Source organism: Argentina silus (genome assembly GCF_951799395.1).
Source record: "Argentina silus genome assembly, chromosome: 21".
Taxonomy (NCBI): domain Eukaryota; kingdom Metazoa; phylum Chordata; class Actinopteri; order Argentiniformes; family Argentinidae; genus Argentina; species Argentina silus.
Genome location: NC_139675.1, coordinates 9,234,373 through 9,254,306, shown reverse-complemented (window position 1 = coordinate 9,254,306; position 19,934 = coordinate 9,234,373). Strand labels below are relative to the sequence as shown.

Below are 19,934 nucleotides of genomic sequence, written 5' to 3'. Positions count from 1 at the left end.
TCAAAGGTTCTGGAATAGCGCTGGAATGTAACAATGTGAAAAGAACATATCTGAGCCACCTCAGAACGGTTCGGGTTGGTCCCGTTGTGTGTAAAGCCCCCAAAAAGTGACTCGATAGCTGTGCCCATCCTCTGTGTCATAAACGTGTTGTTACAACCCTCCTGTCCTTTGTCTCTCTCATGTAGAGTCATAGTGGTATGAGGCACAGACCCAGTATTTACCAGCTTCTGCTGCTGCTGCAGAGACTGGGTTTGAAACTGGCCCCAGCCCCGGCTCCGGCCCCGGCCCCAGCCCCGGCCCCCGCCCCGGCCCCCGCCCCGGCCCCAGCTCCGGCCCCCGCCCCGGCCCCCGCCCCGGCCCCAGCCCCGGCCCCCGCCCCGGCCCCCGCCCCGGCCCCAGCTCCGGCCCCCACCCCGGCCCCCGCCCCGGCCCCCGCCCCGGCCCCAGCTCAAACCCCAGCCTCAGCCCCAGGCCTAACTGGACGCTAGAGAGGGATATGACCCACTACTGGTCGACACCATGCCTATTGTGATCCATGTGTGGATAGGCTGTGATAGGTCTACATGAAATGCAATAAACATAATTTGAAATGGAATATATTCTGCCTTTCATGTTTTTGTAACCAAGAGAGGGAGGAGAGAGCCAGAAATAGAGAGAGAGGGATAGAGGAAGACTGGGTGGAGAGGGGGAGAGAGAGAGAGAGAGAGAGAGAGAGAGAGATTCATCTTCCCTGCTCATGAGAGATTGAGTAACAGTTAAATCTGAAGATTAGCTTCTTGTTTTGCCCAGTGATCTCTCCTGATCTTCTTCTTGTTGCATTGTAATAGATGAGATTAGCGCACACAATGACATCCACCCTACTCATCTCACATCCCTGCATTCTCTTTCTCCATCAACATGGTCCTTCCATTAACAAATCCCAAAACCACAGTAAATGTGTGTTGTATTTTCATTGTACTTCTTAGGACTTTTCATGAGTCAGTGCACCAAATCTCTATGGTGCTGAGTCACCATAAACCAAGCACAACAATGTTAGCCTAGATCTTCAAAAGGCAAAGGTAAACATTGTCTCTTGAGTCAAGACATCTTTTGGTTCCAGTGTACAAACATGGATACGGGGGTGTTGCAAGTAGCCTGTGTGTGTGGACATGCCTCTAATGTCCTATTAGGGTTAGACACACACACACACACACACACACACACACACATAGTGACATGTTAACACTCGTTCTCCGCCTCCCAGTAGTCCACAGGTGCTCAACTGCTGTAGGGAAGGAAGTTGAACCTTTATGTGTTCCTGTAATTTAGCGTCAATCTGTCAAACTGTATTGATCATATAAGATAATGGTTTTGACCAATAAATTCGAAGAGTATTGACTTTGATATTGAGGACAATGGAAGGGACAAGCATGTCTGCTCTATCACAGGTGAGTGGTCTTCTAAATGCATTGCAGTGTTTAATATTGACTGCAGACTGTGCATACTGTACAATAATAATAATAAGACACAATTATGAATGTTGGGCTTGAAGATGTGACACTGCAGGTAGCCCTGGAGAAATGCAGCATTTACATTTTTAGTCATGAGTGACACCGTGTGGTTGAAGGTCGCACTGAGTGAAAGAGTGTGTGTGTGTGTGTGTGTGTGTGTATGTGCACATGTGCACGTCATCTTAGTTCAGCTGAGCTCACTAAACCCCATGAAGACACATTTGTAAAGAGACTGACTCATTGATACATTTTTAGTTTGAATTCATTAATTCACTATGTCAGATTGATGTGTAGAATGATTTGCTGTACAAGCCAGACGGTATATTAACTCCCTCTCTCTTTCAGCAAGCTGAACACAAGAAGATCTTTGATCAATGAGACAGATTAGTGTATGACATCTGCTATTATTACTGATTGACTCTTTACTATTTTACTTTACTTTACTTTAATATTTACTTAGGGGTTGCCGTGACACCCACCCCATGTGGAATGGGGCAACAGAAATTGAAGCTAAAGGACAAGAGAAGCAACAACAATTAGGATATGTCTGTTCAATCATAACTCAAATTTCCACAAAGAGACGACCTTACGGATTTAAGGTAAATACAAATTGCAACCATAACGGCAACAGAACATAACGGAAAAAAAGAGAGAAGGGATTGATTCATTGAGAAATGACATTTTTGTTGATCATTTTGTGTTCTAGATGTGGAAGTCTTCCAACATGATGAATGTTATATTCATCATCCTCCTCCTAGTTATCATCCCTGGAACTGTAAGTGTAAAATGACTCTATAAACTGCTATTGTTCTTGTCGTTAAATAGATTGCTTTGATTGTGTGTACATCATAATATATGTATTGTGTGGTTCATGCAACGAGTCTGGTATAGCTAGATAATACATGCAGACATTATTTCGTCTGCCGAAACGTATTCATTTGGAAACTAAGTTGGGTTCATGTATGATTACCAATGCTCTAACAGACAAACCAAATCCTTTTGGCAGTGCTGTGGTCGTCATGACAGCAGTTATTCTGACAGTGATGAGGTAAACATACAGTAAACAGAAATATCATATTATTTATTAGATACATATTTAAAAATATATATTATTATATTATCATATTCACAAAAATATTACTGTTATTATTACTATCATTATTATTTGTATTATTATTATTATTATTATTATTTTATAGTTAACATTATATGTTATGTTTTTGTTTATAGAGATTTTACCTCGTCCGATACCCAATCCCAACATTCCACTTGCATCCTCCAAGGCCGCTGCCTCCCCAGCCCCCGTTCCCCCGGCTCCCGTACCCCTGGCTCCAGTTCCCCCTCTGGCCTCTGATCCCTGGGCTCTTCCCCTGGCCAGCCCCTGCCCCAGCCCCAGTTCCGACCCCAGGGCCCGGTCCCACAGCCGCCCCCGCAGCCACCACCCCCGCACGGGGGGATGCAAGATAGCCCTGCCTGCCTGCCTGCTTCATCACAATGTGTCAAAGTCAATGGATTTTTTTTCCAGGAAAACCTGCTTTTATTCTGAAATACAGGAATATGTTATCAAGGGCAATGTATTGCTTCAAGTCTATTTGTTTTCCAGTTTAATCTCATTTCTATTTGACTGCATTATATTGTCCTCTGTTGGGCACATATTCTGTCCATATTTAAATGCTATTATATTGTTTACATGGGGAACTTTTCAACAATGTTATAGAATTAGCTTTTTACTGGCACTGCAAAAGATGTTTTCTTCTTAATTTTCTTGTATGTTTGTTTCGTCTCATTGACTATCTGTCAATGAGACTATCTTTTTCCATTCACTAAAACGACTATCTTTTTCCATTCACTAAAATCAAAGAAATGAAAGAATAACAGGAACATTCAGTATCTGAACAGTTAAACATCCGAGACACAGCACAGTTGCCACAGCTGTGAAGGCGTTGACCAGTGTGAGTCAAAAGATAATGACAGCCTTATTCTGGGTGGGTCTGGGGAAGGCAGGTGATTTCACGTGGGATTACACAGTACGCCTGTGGGAGGGTGGTAAAACCCCTGGATTAGGCCCACAGTGTGGGCATACACCAACGTCATGGGATTAACACATTTTAGGATTGAGGTCAGGGCTGGTGCTGTCATTCATCTGGGTTTATAGTAGCTTCGTATCACAAGACACATCTGTATAACTGTTTGATCGGGTTGTGGGTGACGGCAGACCTAGTCAGCGGGACGCGGCCTTATCGCCCTGACAGGGGAGGCTGGTGGAGGTAGAAATCGGAGGACGGGCTCTTTGTAATACATGGAATGGAATGAAGAATGGTATCAAACACGTGCGGTCTTCATAGAGGGTTTATGTTGAATACCAGTTAACATTATAGCAGATATTTTTTTCCTATGTGTTCAGATCAATGGTTCTTTCTCCTCGTCGTTTCTTTGGTGTTTAGAGATGATGCTTAACCTCAATACTTATTTACGATCACCTTTGCTTGGTTCGCAAATGTAGAAGTGACTGACCAAAATAGTTGAGTCTTAGACAAACCAAACTAACTAAACAAAGCACATCGGCTCATCAGCCATGTCGCAAGTCAATTCTCTATGCAAACTGGGGCCTGGGATCAACTGTCTTTTGGTCAGTTTGCCCTCTGGTGGCTCATTATAAACATTGCATAGCTTAGGGGGGGGTATGTACTGTATGGCAACACCCGTTCCCTCCGCTAAGAAGTTGTCACCTGTGGAAGGCCACATCCTCTCCTCTAGGGAGATTCCTCTGGTATGTTGTATGATGGGAACCTGGCTTGGCCCTGTCTTGTCTGCCTGGATCTCAGCCTTATCTGATCTGGGATTCAGAGCACTGTGACCACAAATACTGCGCAAGCATGCACAGACACAGACACACACGCACACGCACACACACACACACACACACACACACACAGACACACACGCACACGCACACACACACACACACACACACACACACACACACACACAGTGCGGTTAGGCCCTATTGTGGTAACATAAGAGAGAGAGTATCTTTTTTAAGTTTAACACAATACCATCTAGAAGGTCATGACCACCCAGTAATGCAGTTGTGTTTGTTGCTGATTGTGTGGTGGTACACAAATATGATTACCCTCAACATTTCATGTGAGAAAAAGTCGACAGAACCCTAGGCAGCTCTTTGATTGTACCTTAAAAAACATCTTAAAAAATCTATATAAAATGAATCGACTCATCACATAACTTCAAAGTGATCCAAGTCTGTTGAATATGTGTCTGTCTGTCATACACCGTTGCTCAACAACATAAATGACTTGTTGTCTCGACAACACGTCGACCCTCCGGCAGTGACACATGGACCACGAACCAAGGTGTTGTCCACAATAGGAATACAAGTGATAAACAGCGGCCTTTTACGTATCTGTTTAACTGTCTTTCTCAGACATTACACCATGACAACAGAATGAGGCAACTCAATTAAATGTAATCAGTGGTGTGTCTGAGGCCGCTTACTCGGCAACCTGAGTCAGTTGAGGAAATTAGTCTGAAATGTACCTGTTTTCCTGTTTTCCCTGTGATCCGATTGGTCGCTTCAAGTCGGTGGACAGTGCATAAGTTTCGGTTCTCTATTTACATTGTCACATTCGAAGACGACTTGAAGTTACTGTGGGTCAATCTTTTCCACCCAGGTTTTTCTTCAATGTTCAAAGATAAGGTAACAAATGTATTTTTTCTATGAAAAAAAACCCTGAATGTATCTTTTCATTAAATGTGTAAATTGAGCATCTTAGGCGTATGTTATGGCTATGTTTTGTGACACTGAATGGTGAATTCAAACATGGTCATGTTCTTCAAGGTCTTTGAGATGGAAGTGGCCATCCTACTTGCATGTCTTGTAACAGCAGCAACTGCAGTGCCTGTAAGTATCCTTCTATCTGACGAAACCTTGCTAGTCCAGGATTCCTCTGGAAATATCTCACAATTTCTAAGTGTCTTTAATACGTACAGGAAATCTTTCATGTTTTGCTTAGTGCTAGTATGGTTTGTTGGAAATGAAGGCTGTCATCTTAACCCTCCTATTCCCCCCCCGGTCCTGTTCACTTTGACATTGGACTCCTCCACTCAGGTAACTCTAGACCCAGCTCTTCAACAGCCACAGGACCTCCCTGTGCAAAAAGCCCCATCTGTTGAGGCCTCTACACTGAAGCCTGGGGCTCAAGCACTGGCCCAGATTCAGCCCAGTGTGCAGCAACCCCAGCCTCAAGCCCCAGAGTACCAGGTCCTCCAGGGTGGCTACCCGTTCCTCCTGCCCATGCTGCCCCAGATGTGGGCCCCACCGGAGGGAGCCCAGGCCATGACTCCTCCTCTCCAGCCAAACACCCAGAATGCCCAGCCTGCCGTCCAGCTTGAACCACAGCCCCAGCTAACTCAGGTGAGAGGGTATCCAATGAATGAATGAATGAATGAATAAATGAAATAATGAATGAATGAAATAATGAATGAATTACTTTATTTTACATATTTAATAAAAACGTATATAGAGTCGCCTTAGCCATTTGAGTACAACAATACACAGATTAACAATCATCACAGATTAAAGACAGAATTGAATCCACTGATTTATTTCCACTGTGGTGGATGTTCATCACTGACTTCATTATTTGATATTAGACTTAGTATTTTAGCAATGCAAAATAAGTTTATTCGTAAGTTTCTTCCATCGTTAATGTAAGACTACTACTGTAGGAGTCAGATTACTTTGTACCAGGGTACTTTCACTCAGCCTCAAATACAGGTATTTGTCTGAGGATATTCAATCATAAACAGTGGCAAAGCCAGAAAAAGTTTAGAAATAAACATTACTTTATTTGACATACTTTAAATGTACACACTGTACAGTATACAGTCATTGCAAAAACAATAATTGCAAGAGTTGAGAAATGAAAATAATCAAGGATTATCATCATGTGACAATCAGTTGTATTGTATTTTTATTGACCATACTCAAGGTAATAGTTAGATTGCACACTTTTAAAAGACATGATCTTGGTTTGTTTCCACAGAATGTTCCGCCATTTCCATACCTCCCTATGTTCTCACTATCTCAAGGAAATCAGCTGGTAAGATAATTATCGTGAGAACCCTGTCTGGTCTCATACAATATCATTACGCTGTACCGATTACAGTACTTACAGTACTATAGTGCTATGGTGTCCTTCAAGAGAAAAACTCACTCCAGGTTTCCATCCAAAACCCTCAAACTTAATTAACTTGAAACATTTTGCCCTGAAGGGCTTACCCTTCATCGCTCTTCTATAGGTTGGGGGGTGGAGGGGGTTCTTTAAGTGTTGCTGTCAAAATATTTAGCAAACAGAAACCGTTTAATGTCTGTCCTTAAGCTGCCTCATTAGAAGTTTGATTTGTTGGGCGAGACTTGTGACATCAAAACCTGTGAACTCTTTGACTCGATCTGACAGATATTGAGTTATGGCTCTGGAGACCTGCAACGCAACGTGGTAATTTATGACCTTGCGAATGAAAAAAATGAGAAAGTGCTTTTTTGTGCTTGTCTGAACGTACACTAGGGAGGTCATACAAGGATGAGGAACAAATCCTAGACGATTGGCATCTCTTTTGTTGATAGCAGCGAGAACAAAGGTTTATAAAGTATCAGTAACAAGTGAATAACTAAATATAACTAATACTCTGGAGAATGCTAGTGAATGAGTAGTAGTGCAAATGTACATATTTATTATAAATACCATATTATTTTCTTTCTTCCCAGTTCTCCCCATATAGAACACCCATGTTTTACCCACAATTCCCAGCCAATCCAGCCCCAGTTGGCCCAGTGGCACCGGTGAATGAAATGTTTTTTTCACTGTTCTACCATGTGTATGTTACCATAGCGTATATTATAACCCCAACTCCCCCCACACCCCACCCCCACACACAATGCAGCACTCATTTGGGCAATTACCTCAAGACTCTTACTCAGATTGTCTTGATTAGGAACATACAACTCTCCCTCTCCACTCCATGAGGTCAAACCCTGGAACCCCATTTACATGAGTCACACAACAATTTGGCCAAATGGTCTCTATTTTGAGTCAAAATGTGTGTGTGTGTGTGCGTGCGTGCATGTTCAACAATAGGTGTGTAGAGCACAGGCTCAATACAAAAAAAAAAAACAACAGTGTTTGATGATTCATATCTTTACAAATAAGCAAGAGGTTCTGTTTGTGCTTAATAGAGATTGAACCTATACTTTAGAAAACAATGATCTACATTTTTTAAACAAAGGTTTATAAAGTATCAGTAACAAGTGAATAACTAAATATAACTAATACTCTGGAGAATGCTAGTGAATGAGTAGTAGTGCAAATGTACATATTTATTATAAATACCATATTATTTTCTTTCTTCCCAGTTCTCCCCATATAGAACACCCATGTTTTACCAATCAGGGTTCCCACTATTTCCACAATACCAACAATACCCACAATTCCCAGCCAATCCAGCCCCAGTTGGCCCAGTGGCACCGGTGGCACCAGTAGCACCAGAGGCACCAGTAGCAATACCCTCGGGACCAGTGCAACCAGAGCAACCAGCACAGACACCACTGGTTGACCAACCACAGCAGCAGGTAGCTAGAAAGAACGCCATTCTGTAAAAACGCTACACAACTACATGACACTTTGTCATATCAAATGGCTGTGTGGTTTCATTGCGACTTTGTTATGAGTGCTTTTATTTCTTTCACCCGCAGAATCCTCAAATTATCTACATGTATCAGCATCCGATGGTAAACACACCACTGAAAACCCATCTTTCATTTCTAAACATTTAATTGAACATAGGTAGGATTATGTCCTCAGTAGTTGGAAGACAAGGTTTGTGTTATCTGATGCAGAGTCTCATTGTCTATTGTGTGCCCATCCCATTCTAGAATGCTCAGTTTGGCGGTCTGAGTTCAGAAGAACTTGAGGAGGTAAAGCAACCAAGATCCTTATCAACTTACAGTACACAGGTGTCAAAACAATGAACCCAATGAACTGAATGAACTCAATGACAGAGATGTCTCTCCCCCCTCCCTTTCTCTCTCTCACATCCTCCCCCCCCCCCCCCACCCCGACCACGTCTCCACCACCCTCTTCTCTCTCTTCTCTCCCCTCCTTTTCTCTCCCTCTCTCTCTCCCCCTCTCTTTCTCTCTCACTGTCTCCCCTCATCCCCCCTATCTCTCTCTCTCTCTCTCTCTCTCTCTCTCTCCCTGTCTTCCCTCATTTTCTGTCCCTCTCTCCCTCTCTCCCTCCTTCTTTCACAGATGGCAGGTACAATGAGCCGGATGGGCATGTTCCTCCCAGGTTTCGGGGCCAACGTGCCTGCAGCTGCAGCTCCCCCTGCCAACCTGCCCACTGGCACCATGCCCAGCACCGGAGGTCTCCCCCTAGGACAGGGCATCTACCCTGGGGTAGGCACCGTGGGTCTGCCCATCTCTGGAGCGACTCACCCTGTTGGTCTGGTGTCCCCGGTCCAGGATACAGCCCATCCTATGCTGGTGCCGGTCCAGGTCCAGCGTGACCCTCAGGGGAACGATGGTGTCACTGCAGTGACACCACAGAGTGTTGCTATGGAGACCAACACGGACATCTATCCCTGAGAGAGATACCTTTTTCTTTTTCATTTTGGAATAGTGAAACTTTCAAGTGTTCAGAGTTGATTTCTGTATTTATATTAATTAATAAGAATGAAACATGTACAGCATACACAATGCCGGCAAGGCGTTACATTGATGTCTCCTTACACTGCTTCCGTAGTATTTCGGTTTAAAAAACTTATTGATTTAACAGGAGTGTATGTTATTACTTTGAATGTTCAATAAGTTGCCATATCTATTTGTCTTTTTTAGAATAATGTTCATAAAAACCTTGTACCAAAATCCTGACAACCTATCCTGTCTTCCTCAGTCTCATAATTACTGAAGGACATTGCTCTATACATTCCTTCAGTCTCCTGTCAGTTTCCTGTCTTTCTTTCTTTCTTTCTTTCTTTCTTTCTTTCTTTCTCAGCCTGTCCCTCTGTGGAATTTTTAAAAAATCCAATCAATTCAAACAATTAAATCCAAACCGACAGTAACTACAGCTTAGGATAGCTTTAAGCTTCAAGCCCCCTAAACCTTGAGGTCACAGTGTTGACACATGAATATGTTCTAAATACACACATACATCAATGAGACAATAAGCGTTTACGTCCCCTCAACACCTCGATTACCCACTCAGAGGTTCTCAGAAGATGAAAAACCGAGAGAAGACCACACCTTTCCCCTTGAACCAAATGAGTTGTGTCCTCTCCAGGCACAGGTAGATCCTGTGGGGTGAACCCTCTTGGGACGATGCACCATGTTATCACATGGACGTTATTGTATGATTTCTATGTACTTCATCTTTTTTGTTAAATGTTAATGTAAATGAATTAAATATTCATGAATTAAAAGGAAAAAAAGACATAGATATACACAACAATATGTACTTATATGTTCTAATCAGTGGGCCAGGAAGGCTCAGTTCTGAGCCAGTTCTAACTTGGGCCTAGAAGCATTTTTTAGGCTCTAGGATCACAAGACCATTTGAATGCGTTCAGTTGGGTCACAGCACACAAACAACTTTCGAAACCACTGCTCTGAGTCACATCACCAAGCTTTTACGAGTTACCCACATCCATTTAAATCTATGACCATGGAGGTAAAGCCAGGTCTGACAACTGGTGATGTCTCGTTGGCTCTTTTCTTGGTCATATATTTCATACATTCATCTTCCCAACCATGGGTGATATCATTAATTTTTTTCCACAGTCTCAGAGGCCACCTGATAAAACACAGGATGAAAGTGAATCTGTAATTAATGTACACAGCCAAAATTATCTTTTGGAGATGGCTTCTGATGATAACGCGATTGCTGCCAAAGCACATTTTTGAGTTATAAAAGAGAAGGTTTTTTGGCAGGTCACCAAAACGGTCTGTCAGAACTTTGATGGCCTTTTGTTTCTGGAGTGAATAAAAGGGAGCAAGTTTCTCCTCCACTCATCACACACATCACCAACCATCCCTCGATACTCTTGTGGTGCTACACTACCAAAGGTAACGTATGGCTGGAACCTCGCAGGCTTGTTGAGAAAACCTTAGCAGGGCCATGTTGAGAAAACTGAGGTGCAGGGAGCTGCGCTTTTTCGAGGAAGGGTTTGAGATGATATAGGATATAGGTGTGTTAGTGTTAATGCTACAGGTACTGAATTATTGTTCCTGGGTACTGTGATTTTTCAATTGCTCAAACATTAACATTTTAATTGACGTGGACATCAAATCTTCTTCTTTTTCGTCCGCAGCTACATTCAAGATGAAATCCTTCCTTTTGGTCGCCTGCATCATCGGGACTGCTCTCTGCGCCCCTGTGAGTTTATTTCTTCAGTAGTTGTCTTATATACTGTATTTTCCTCTCTATTTGTTATTGATACATTCTGCTCTCTTTTGCAACTTTCATATAACTGCACAAAATCATCATTGAAGGAGTACAATTTGGAACAGATCAAGAACAATCTGTCTGTCTGTCTGTCTGTCTATCTATCCATACATACATACATACATGCATCTATCCATCCATCTATCTACCTACCTATCTACCTACCTACTTATCTACCTATCTATCTATACATCAATCAATCTATCTATCTATCTATCTATCTATCTATCTATCTATCTATCCATCTCTCCATCTATCTGTCTAAGTGAGTAAATCCTCCTCTGTCCCCCACAGCAGCAGATGTTCATGGAGTTTGACTTGCACCAGGCCGGGGCTGCCCAGGTAAGAAACACTGGGATACAATGGCAAACAACACACATACACACAAACACGCATGCACGCACGCACGCACGCACGCACGCACGCACGCACGCACGCACAGATTTGAATATGTTGGATATGACACATTATTACAATATCAATGATCTGAAACCATTTAGACAGACGTTTCTATGTATAACGGCAATGTTGTCCGTTTCTCCATAGGCCCCTGCTGGAGCCAGTATAGAAGTTGTGAGTCTTTGACAATACCATGATTTCAAATAATAACGATCGGTTTTCATTTTGGGTGAATGTCAAACATCTGTTTTTACTGGTCTGTAATAACCATCATGAACATTCACACTCTACAGCTCCTCCCTGTCGACGCCAACCGCCAACCCGCTGCTGTACCTGTGAGTAACCATAGCAACAGGATTATTAGATGACATGAATATTAGAGTGTATACATGTATACCTGTGCACTTAACTAAGAGAGAACCCCCCCCAGCCATGTAAATCCTAAATCCTAAATAAAGTCAGTTACTGTATTGAAATGTGGAATTCATGATAAAGATGTGTTTTGTGTGTGTGTGTGTGTGTGTGTGTGTGTGTGTGTGTGTGTGTGTCCATAGGCCCGTGGTTTCATCAAGAAGGAGATTCCCCAGCCAGGCGGCGCAAAGAGCATTGAGATCGTGAGTGATCACACATACACACACACACACTCACACACCATCCCCTCACATGAACAGAAACATATACCGTACCCACACACACAGTTGTTACATGTACAGTACACATGATGAGTCTGCATGACCCACATACATTTATGTCCATGTGGTTCTGTGGATATCCATCCCTCTCTTTCCTCTCCTCCTCCAGTTCTACCCCTTCGGCTTCGATACCCCAGCAGCCCCCGCTGCAGCCCCCGCTGCACCTGCGGCTGCACCTGCGGCTGCACCTGCGGCCAAAGTAAGACTCAAACGCAATCAATAGCTATCGCCCTCTGCTGGGCTCTTTGCAAAACTACACTAACTGTCATCTGAAAGAGAGTTTAAACTCAATCTCATGCCTTGTATGATTTTAGTGTAACTTTTGTGTGTAGAGTTGGTTGCTACATGTGGGTTAGTTATAAAATGTCCAATGATAAGAATAAATAGGTTTAAAGTTGTTTATTTGGTTGGTTGTTTTTATTTAAATTGGCTGAATTGTCTTCTACTTATTTAAGCCTGTATGAAGCTATAAATGGATAAACTGACATCGCATCTCAGCTGTGGCTGTCTTGAGTGCTGATTGGCTAATCGGGGACCTTTGTCGTTTTAGGCTCCCAAGAAGAAGAGCAGTGATGAGGAAGACGAGTAAATATGTGAGTGTACACATACACACACACGCACACGCGCACACACACACACACACACACACACACACACACACACACATACACACACACACACACACACACACACACACACACAAACACACATGTTTGCATTGAGATGTACTGCAAGGCTGAATTACTTACTGTTACTGTGTAAAAAACGACATTAAACAGGGTTAACTTCTAATACCTTGTGTGGGTGTGATCAGGATTTAATTTCTTTTGAGAACTAGCCTTATTTTCTTTTTCTTTGTATCTTTCTTTCTGTATTTTCTTCTTTCAGGTTGCCAGTACATTGAGTCCAGCAGTGCCCCCATGGTGAAATAAGATGTCACTCCAAAGCTGCTTGTAGTGCTCTTTAGACATTAAAATGCAATTCTTTAAGTGCTGAACCCAATATGCTAAACTGAAAACCTATTGGTGGAAAGCTTTTGAAAGTTGATTTGCTAAACTGCATAACCCCTTTTTCGTCTGTATGGCAAGTTTGTTATCGACCTGTTTGCTAATAAATGTCTTTATCCTATCCCTGATGTTGCATTTGTGTTATTGTTTATGAAAGGTTTTAACTGTTGTTGGATATTGGTGGTTGGTGGTTGACTTTTATTTTGAATACAAACATTTAAAAGCTGGTTACACACACACACACACACACACACACACACACACACATTACACCACAGTATTTGAAGACAAGAAGAATTACGCTAATTCAGAGACCACATTTGTCTCCACTTGAGCAAACTGCACCTTCTAAAATACAATGAGCCCACAATACAATGAGCGTGTTCTCCGATTTCTACCTCCAACAGCCTCCACTGGTATATACACTCACCAAGCACTTTATTCGGAACACCTGTACACCTTCTCATGGTGGATGTGGTGTAATGGTGTGGGGAATGGTTTCTTGGCACACTTTGGGCCCGTTAATACCAATCAATCATTGCTTGAATGCCACAGCCTATTTGAGTATTGTTGCTGACCATGTGCATCCCTTCATGGCCACAATTTACCCATCTTCTCATGGCTACTTCCAGCATGATAATGCACCATGTCACAAAGCAAAAGTCGTCTCAAACTGGTTTCATGAACATGGCAATGAGTTCAGTGTTCTTCAGTGGCCTTCCTAGTCACCGGATCTGAATCCAATAGAACACCTTTGGGATGTGATAGAACAGGAGAGTCACAGCTTGAAAGTGCACCTGAAAAATCTGCAGGAATTGCGTGATGCAATCATGTCATCATGGACCAGATTCTCAAAGGAATGTTTCCAACATCTTGCGGAATCAATGCCACGAAGAATTGAGGCTGTTTTGAGAGCCAAGGGAGGCCCTACCCAGTACTAGTATAGTGTTCCTAATAAAGTGTATATATCCAGTATAAAAAAATGACCTGGTTTGTGATATCATATCCTTCTGATTGTACAGTAAGCAGTAAATGTGCTGAGGCAGGCAGTATGGAAGACTGAGTAATCAAACATAAACTCTGCAATCATAGTGATAGCATGTCTGCCCACTGGTCATTTAGCAAAGCTCGGGACTAGACATCAATATCCACTATACTTCCTGAGTGATGTCATCACAGGGCAGCCCTGGTTGGCTAGAGGCTTAAATGAGACAGTATAAAAGTACAGGTATCTCTCTGGACCGTATGACCCTGCTACAGTGTAGTCCTCATCTCTACCCAGCTCTCTGGTACCAGCCAAGGTGATGTATGCTTAAGATATTCAATTTGATGTATAGGTGTTGTATACCAGGGGAGGCTGGTGGAGGTAGAAATCAGAGGACGAATCAGCCTCCCCTGTTGTATGCTGATGAGATCTAGTTGTATGGTGTTAAGTGTAAGGTGTCAGTTTGTTTGTATCATGCTTTTGATGCTTTATGGAACTGACAAGATCCTTTCTGTTTGGATATCATTAGTAACTCCAGTAACAATGAAGATCGCCATTTTGTGTCTCTGCCTGGCCACCGCTGTGTCAGCTGCCCCAGTAAGTTTTAAAGATGGCCGCCACTACACCAGGGGAGGCAGGTGGAGGTAGAAATTGGAGGACGGGCTCATTGTAATGATGCCATTCCCTATTCCATTCCATGCATTACAATGAGCCTGTCCTCTGATTTCTACCTCCACCAGCCTCCCCTGGGGCACTTATATTTGTTGAGTGATGGGACTGTAGTGTAATTGAGAGGTTGCAAAACAATAACCATGGTAAATATTGTTGATTTAAAGGTTGATTATGTCGATGTTAGCTTTAAAATAGTGCTAAATGGCCATGATAAATCAGTAGCCATCAAGGACTGAGAACACATGGTGATAAACATTCGGTGAGGAGTGCTATATTAGTCCAAGAAAAGCATCTTTTAAAATCTGGTGTCGGGTTGGACACTGGCCATTAAGTGTAACTAATAGTCAATCATTTGGGTTTGTACTGTAATGAATCATTTCAAGGGACAGTTTGCTACAAAAGCGAAGTTGATCAGATATATTCAGACCTTAAAAGGGGTCTAATATCAATATGAATCCACATCCCAGACTATCTGTTATGTAGATCCCAACTATATTGCTCAATCCCAAATGAATGGGAAATTCGTACGGTACCATCAAATGACCTAACTTTGCTGTGCTTTTAACACAATATTGTTTTATCCTGTTTTGTCTGTCCGTCTTTGTCCGCCTGTGTCTGTCAATCTGTCTGTCTGTCTGTCTGTCTGTCTGTCTGTCTGTCTGTCTGTCTGCCTGCCTGTGTACAGTATGTCTGCATGCCTGCTTGTATGTCTGTCTGTCTTTGAAGCCACTTGTTGCTCTATCTAAACGGTCGATATTGAAGTCAAATGTGTGTTAGTTTGACACTAAGTTGTGAACACTTATCTTCTCAACTTCAGGGCTTCTTCCATTACCTGCCTCATTACGGAGGCCCAAGACAATCAGCACCTCCCACACAGGTAAGACAACATGAAGGCAACGATGCATAACGTAGCATTACATTAATCCATCGAGGTACCTGCAACGTCTGACTCATTGAAAAAAGAAGAGGAACATTTAATTTCACCACAGAAATACAATGATGAGTACACGTTTGGTTGCTTAATGAACGTCTCTGAAATGGTTTTATGTATGTTTTTATTCACATCTATGTCTTTTTCCCCAATGAAGAATGAAGGCCAGGTGTACCAAGGTGGCCTTCCTCTCCCACACGGTGGCATTGTCAACTCCCCTGTCAGCATGGAAATAGTACGCTGTCGTCCTCCTTCCTATATTTATAATGACTGTTTTAAAGCTGTAGTTGCACGGAAGTTAGTTTGCAGCATAGCTATTATTATTTGACTACGTACTGTGTAATGGACGGCCGTGCCTTGTTCTTCAGGTGTTCCCACAGAGATTCCAGAGCAGGGGTACTGGGGCCCAGATCACAGGACCAGTAAGTGCATATTTCACTTGTCTTTTTTAATAGGTTTTTCTTTTATAATCATCATTTAGGTTTTTGCATTTAAGTCATTTAGCAGACGCTTTGATCCAAAGCGACTTACAATAAGTACATTTGTCTAAGTAAGTGAATCAACTATACATCAGCCATGTAAGTAAAACCTTATTTAGGGTGTGTGTATATATATATAGTTCAGGTAATATACTATAGGGAGTTAGGGGTGGAGAGCGCTGTGGAGGAGCCCAGGTGAAGCCTAAAGAGATGGGCATTTAGATATATTCAGATTTATAACACAATTGTAATTGCACTGAACTGTTCACTCCTACCCTCCCCCCTCCACCCATGGTTACTCATTCTGATCCCAACCTGTATCACCATCACACATATACACTTGTTAGATTATCCCCATTGCACTTTTCACCTTCACTCTCTCTCTCTCTCATCTTGTTTTTCTTCAGCAGTCCTACCCCTCCCAGGCCTTCATTAAATACTCCCTTCCTAAGGCCCCGGGAAGGAAGAGCGTGGAAATCGTACGTACCCTTCCTCTCATCCTAACAGTAACCATAGGTGCTCAACCATGTGAGCCTCGTCTCTTCAATTACAGCTGAGGAAAACAGGATAGATGCTAATTAAAGTCTGCTGACTCATGACATTCGCATGTACAATACCAAAAAATATACAATATATACTAAACAAAATGTACAAGATAACAAAATTTAAGGCAGCAGGTGATAATAAAAAAGCAACAATAATAATAATAAAACAGTGCAAATGTAGGCAGTGCAATTATGCATGTGCAAACTGAAAATTTAACAGTCGGGTTCAGTTATACGAGGTAGTACAGTTATATGAGGTAGTCCATGATTATAATCTCCTATGCGTTGTTTAGGAGCCTGATGGCAGTGGGAAAGAAGGAGTTCTTTAGTCTGACAACTAAAGGGACTCCTGTATAAAGTCTTACTTAGTTGGAGCTACAGTTATGGCAAGCAACACTTTAAATTGCACATAAGCAAATGAGGGTTGTTATAGTCACTGTAAGTGAAAAATACTTCTGTATAATGTCTTCAGTGTTGGGGAGTAGTTCCACTACATGTAGCTCAACTATTAGTTTATCTATATTTGGCTGTAGCTTGGTGGTAGTTAAACTAAATTCAGATCTTAGTAGTGTTTTCAGATATTTTATAGATATAGATAGATATATTCCAGGCCTTGGACTTCAAAATGTCCTCCCACCCCCCTCTTTCCACTTGGTTGCACCTCTCTCTCTCTCCTGTCTCTAGTCTTGTAATTTAATTCATTTGCGCACCTTCTTCTGTAACACACATACTAATCAGTTCCACCGAAAAGACTTGTGTTCACATGTGAGCTGTGCAAACCCAAAGTTAATACTTTCCACATCAAAGACGTCGAACACAAACTTAAGAACCCATCTGTAGGTGAGTTTGTTAGCTAGCTGCCCAGTACAGTAGATGTCTCGTAGCTATCGGGCAGCCATGTGTCTGACTCTGGCTAGCCTAGCAAACTCGATATTTCAGCTAACTAATTAACAACATCATTTAGACTCAAATGGCAAATGTTAGCTAATGGAATAAGGGAGTTTGCAAGATTTGGATGAGAGTTGGTAGTATGACCTAGATTATCTATAATTCCTACGTGGAGTTGAAATATGCATAAACATTTTTCTGTAATTGAATGTATTGTCGGAATCCATTGCATAAGGAGCTGTTGTGTACAGCTATCTTTAATGGTGGTTAGTGAGGTTATTGGCCTCTAGCAGCAAGATGGTAAAGTTCTACAAAGACTTGTTTACAGTGTCCCTGCCTGCTTAATGTGAGCAACACTTCGATGTTGGGAACGATCAGTCAAAACAGTTATAAAGTCATTATCCAACTGTAACCGAGTTCAGATCGTAAACTCACTCCTCAAGTTTAAATGTACAGAGGTCGCAAGTCCGAGGCTCGGTCGGAGCAAGTCGAATTGCGGGGCTGTTTGCAACAACTTGACGTCTGTTTCACAAGTAACAGGGTCTAGTCCTACAAATACTGATTCTTTAAATTCAGTACATGGCCCGATCTGCTTCATGTGAGCAGCATTTCAGTGTCAGATAAGGACAGTATTTGTTATTGGCCTAGAAACATGTTCTACAAGTGTTTCAACAATTTGCCTCTTTGTGTAATAAATTACACATCCTGTTAATATTAGACTCCAGAGTGATCTGTTCTTGCAGGCATGTTTCTAAATTTTGTATTATTTCATGGAGTAGTTTTGATGTATTGAGTTACTTTTCAAAGTAACTTTAGTTTGACCAACTATATTTCTCTCAAGGGTTGCTTTGGTGTAGTTTAACTTCTTCAATTGTAAAGTAATTGGTAATTTGGTTAACTACATTTTCTGAGTAGCTTCCCCAACATTGAATGTCTTACTCTGGCACAGATTACAGTGCATTGCATGTTCCCACTATCTAATTGTTGAGCCTTGAGTTAACATCTTGTTTTTTTAAATTTTCAAATACTACCCCTCGGAATTCCTAGCAGTAATCATAGGTGCCATGCTGTGTGTGAAGAGCTTAATCTTTTCAACACCTGAGTCGCTTATTAAAGCCTGCTGACTCATGACACTCGCATAGACTTGCGCATTAAAAGGCAACTAAATGGACTCCAGTATAATGTCTTAGTCTTGCACAGATCACAGTGCAGTGCACTTTCCAACTGTCTAATTGTTTTTTTTCACTTTTCATTTTCTAGTACTACCCGTATGACTTTGTGCAGCAGAAGGTAAAGGTTGTGTGTAATCTGATATATAACATACAGTATCTTACTGTACCTTGATCTTGTCTTTCCAACATCTAAGTTTGAGCGCTCTTTATCATTTTATCTTTTATTTCATTTCTCTATTATTTATTTATTAATTTTTGTTTTGTTTTGTTTCAGATGAGGCCCAATCTCCCCCAGATGCCCCAGATGCCTCAGATGCCCCAGATGCCTCAGATGCCTCAGATGCCCCAGATGCCCCAGATGCCCCAGATGCCTGATGTGAGAATATGATAAACCAAACCATGTGACATCATCTATGGATGTGATGTCTGAATGTTAGTTAGTTAATAATTATATTGATGCATCGAAATATACTGTATGTTGTTTATTCTTTGATTGTCCTTTCGCAGATGTTCCCGTATGAATACCCTCCCAACACCATGCCCCAGCAATTACCTAACGTAAGAGATCCAGCTCTTGTCCTGTCTTCCTTTAAAAAAATCTCTCTCTTTCTCTCTCTCTGTCTTTCTCTCTCTCTCTCTCTCTCTCTCTCTCTCTCTCTCTCTCTCCCCAAAGCAACTTACAGTACACTGCATGTTTAGATTAGATTAGATTAGATTCAACTTTATTGTCATTGTGCAGAGTACAAGTACAGAGACAACGAAATGCAGTTAGCGTCTAACCAGAAGTGCAAAATAGCAGAAAGTGCAATGAACAGTATTTACAGGTAGTGCAATATATGATCAGTAGTAGTGCAGTATAATATAGCAGTGCAGTATAGCAGTATATGAGTAACAGTAGCATTATAGCAGAATAAATAAATAGTTACAGTATGAACAGTGTAGCAGCATATGAGCTGTATGGGTAATGCAGTCTAGCAGTATATATGTATTAACAGTAGCATGAGGTAGATGTGTTGAGTATACTGTATAGTCCCGCAGGAATCGAACCTACAACCTTAGTGTTTTAGTATCATACTCTACCAGTTGATCCATCTGATCACGTCAGACAGCTGTTTTGTTCTTGGGCAGCTTGATTTGTCTGCATTTGAATACAGGTAC

General features: G+C 41.9%; 2 protein-coding genes and 1 long non-coding RNA gene across 3 annotated transcripts; all 3 read left to right on the top strand.

Moving 5' to 3' along the window:
• Positions 1-5,147: 5,147 nt before the first annotated feature.
• On the top strand, positions 5,148-8,340 carry LOC310821007 (uncharacterized protein; the record flags this gene model as incomplete). Its single annotated transcript, XM_083692851.1, has 6 exons — positions 5,148-5,205; positions 5,347-5,409; positions 5,617-5,922; positions 6,554-6,610; positions 7,921-8,136; positions 8,260-8,340. The coding sequence occupies exons 1-6, from the start codon at positions 5,191-5,193 to the stop codon at positions 8,338-8,340; spliced, it is 738 nt and encodes a 245-aa protein (XP_083548977.1). The 5' UTR covers positions 5,148-5,190.
• A 3,938-nt stretch (positions 8,341-12,278) lies between these two features.
• LOC310821133 lies at positions 12,279-13,033 on the top strand. Its single transcript, XR_014554856.1, has 3 exons — positions 12,279-12,296; positions 12,648-12,690; positions 12,986-13,033. It is a non-coding gene; the product is annotated as an uncharacterized lncRNA (long non-coding RNA).
• Positions 13,034-14,374: 1,341 nt separating this feature from the next.
• On the top strand, positions 14,375-19,164 carry LOC310821006 (uncharacterized protein; the record flags this gene model as incomplete). The annotated part of the gene is made up of 8 exons (XM_083692850.1): positions 14,375-14,405; positions 14,619-14,686; positions 15,579-15,638; positions 15,850-15,927; positions 16,061-16,114; positions 16,579-16,650; positions 18,865-18,894; positions 19,051-19,164. Exons 2-8 carry the CDS (start codon positions 14,633-14,635, stop codon positions 19,162-19,164), a joined length of 462 nt encoding a protein of 153 aa, XP_083548976.1. The 5' UTR covers positions 14,375-14,405; positions 14,619-14,632.
• Positions 19,165-19,934: the final 770 nt, after the last annotated feature.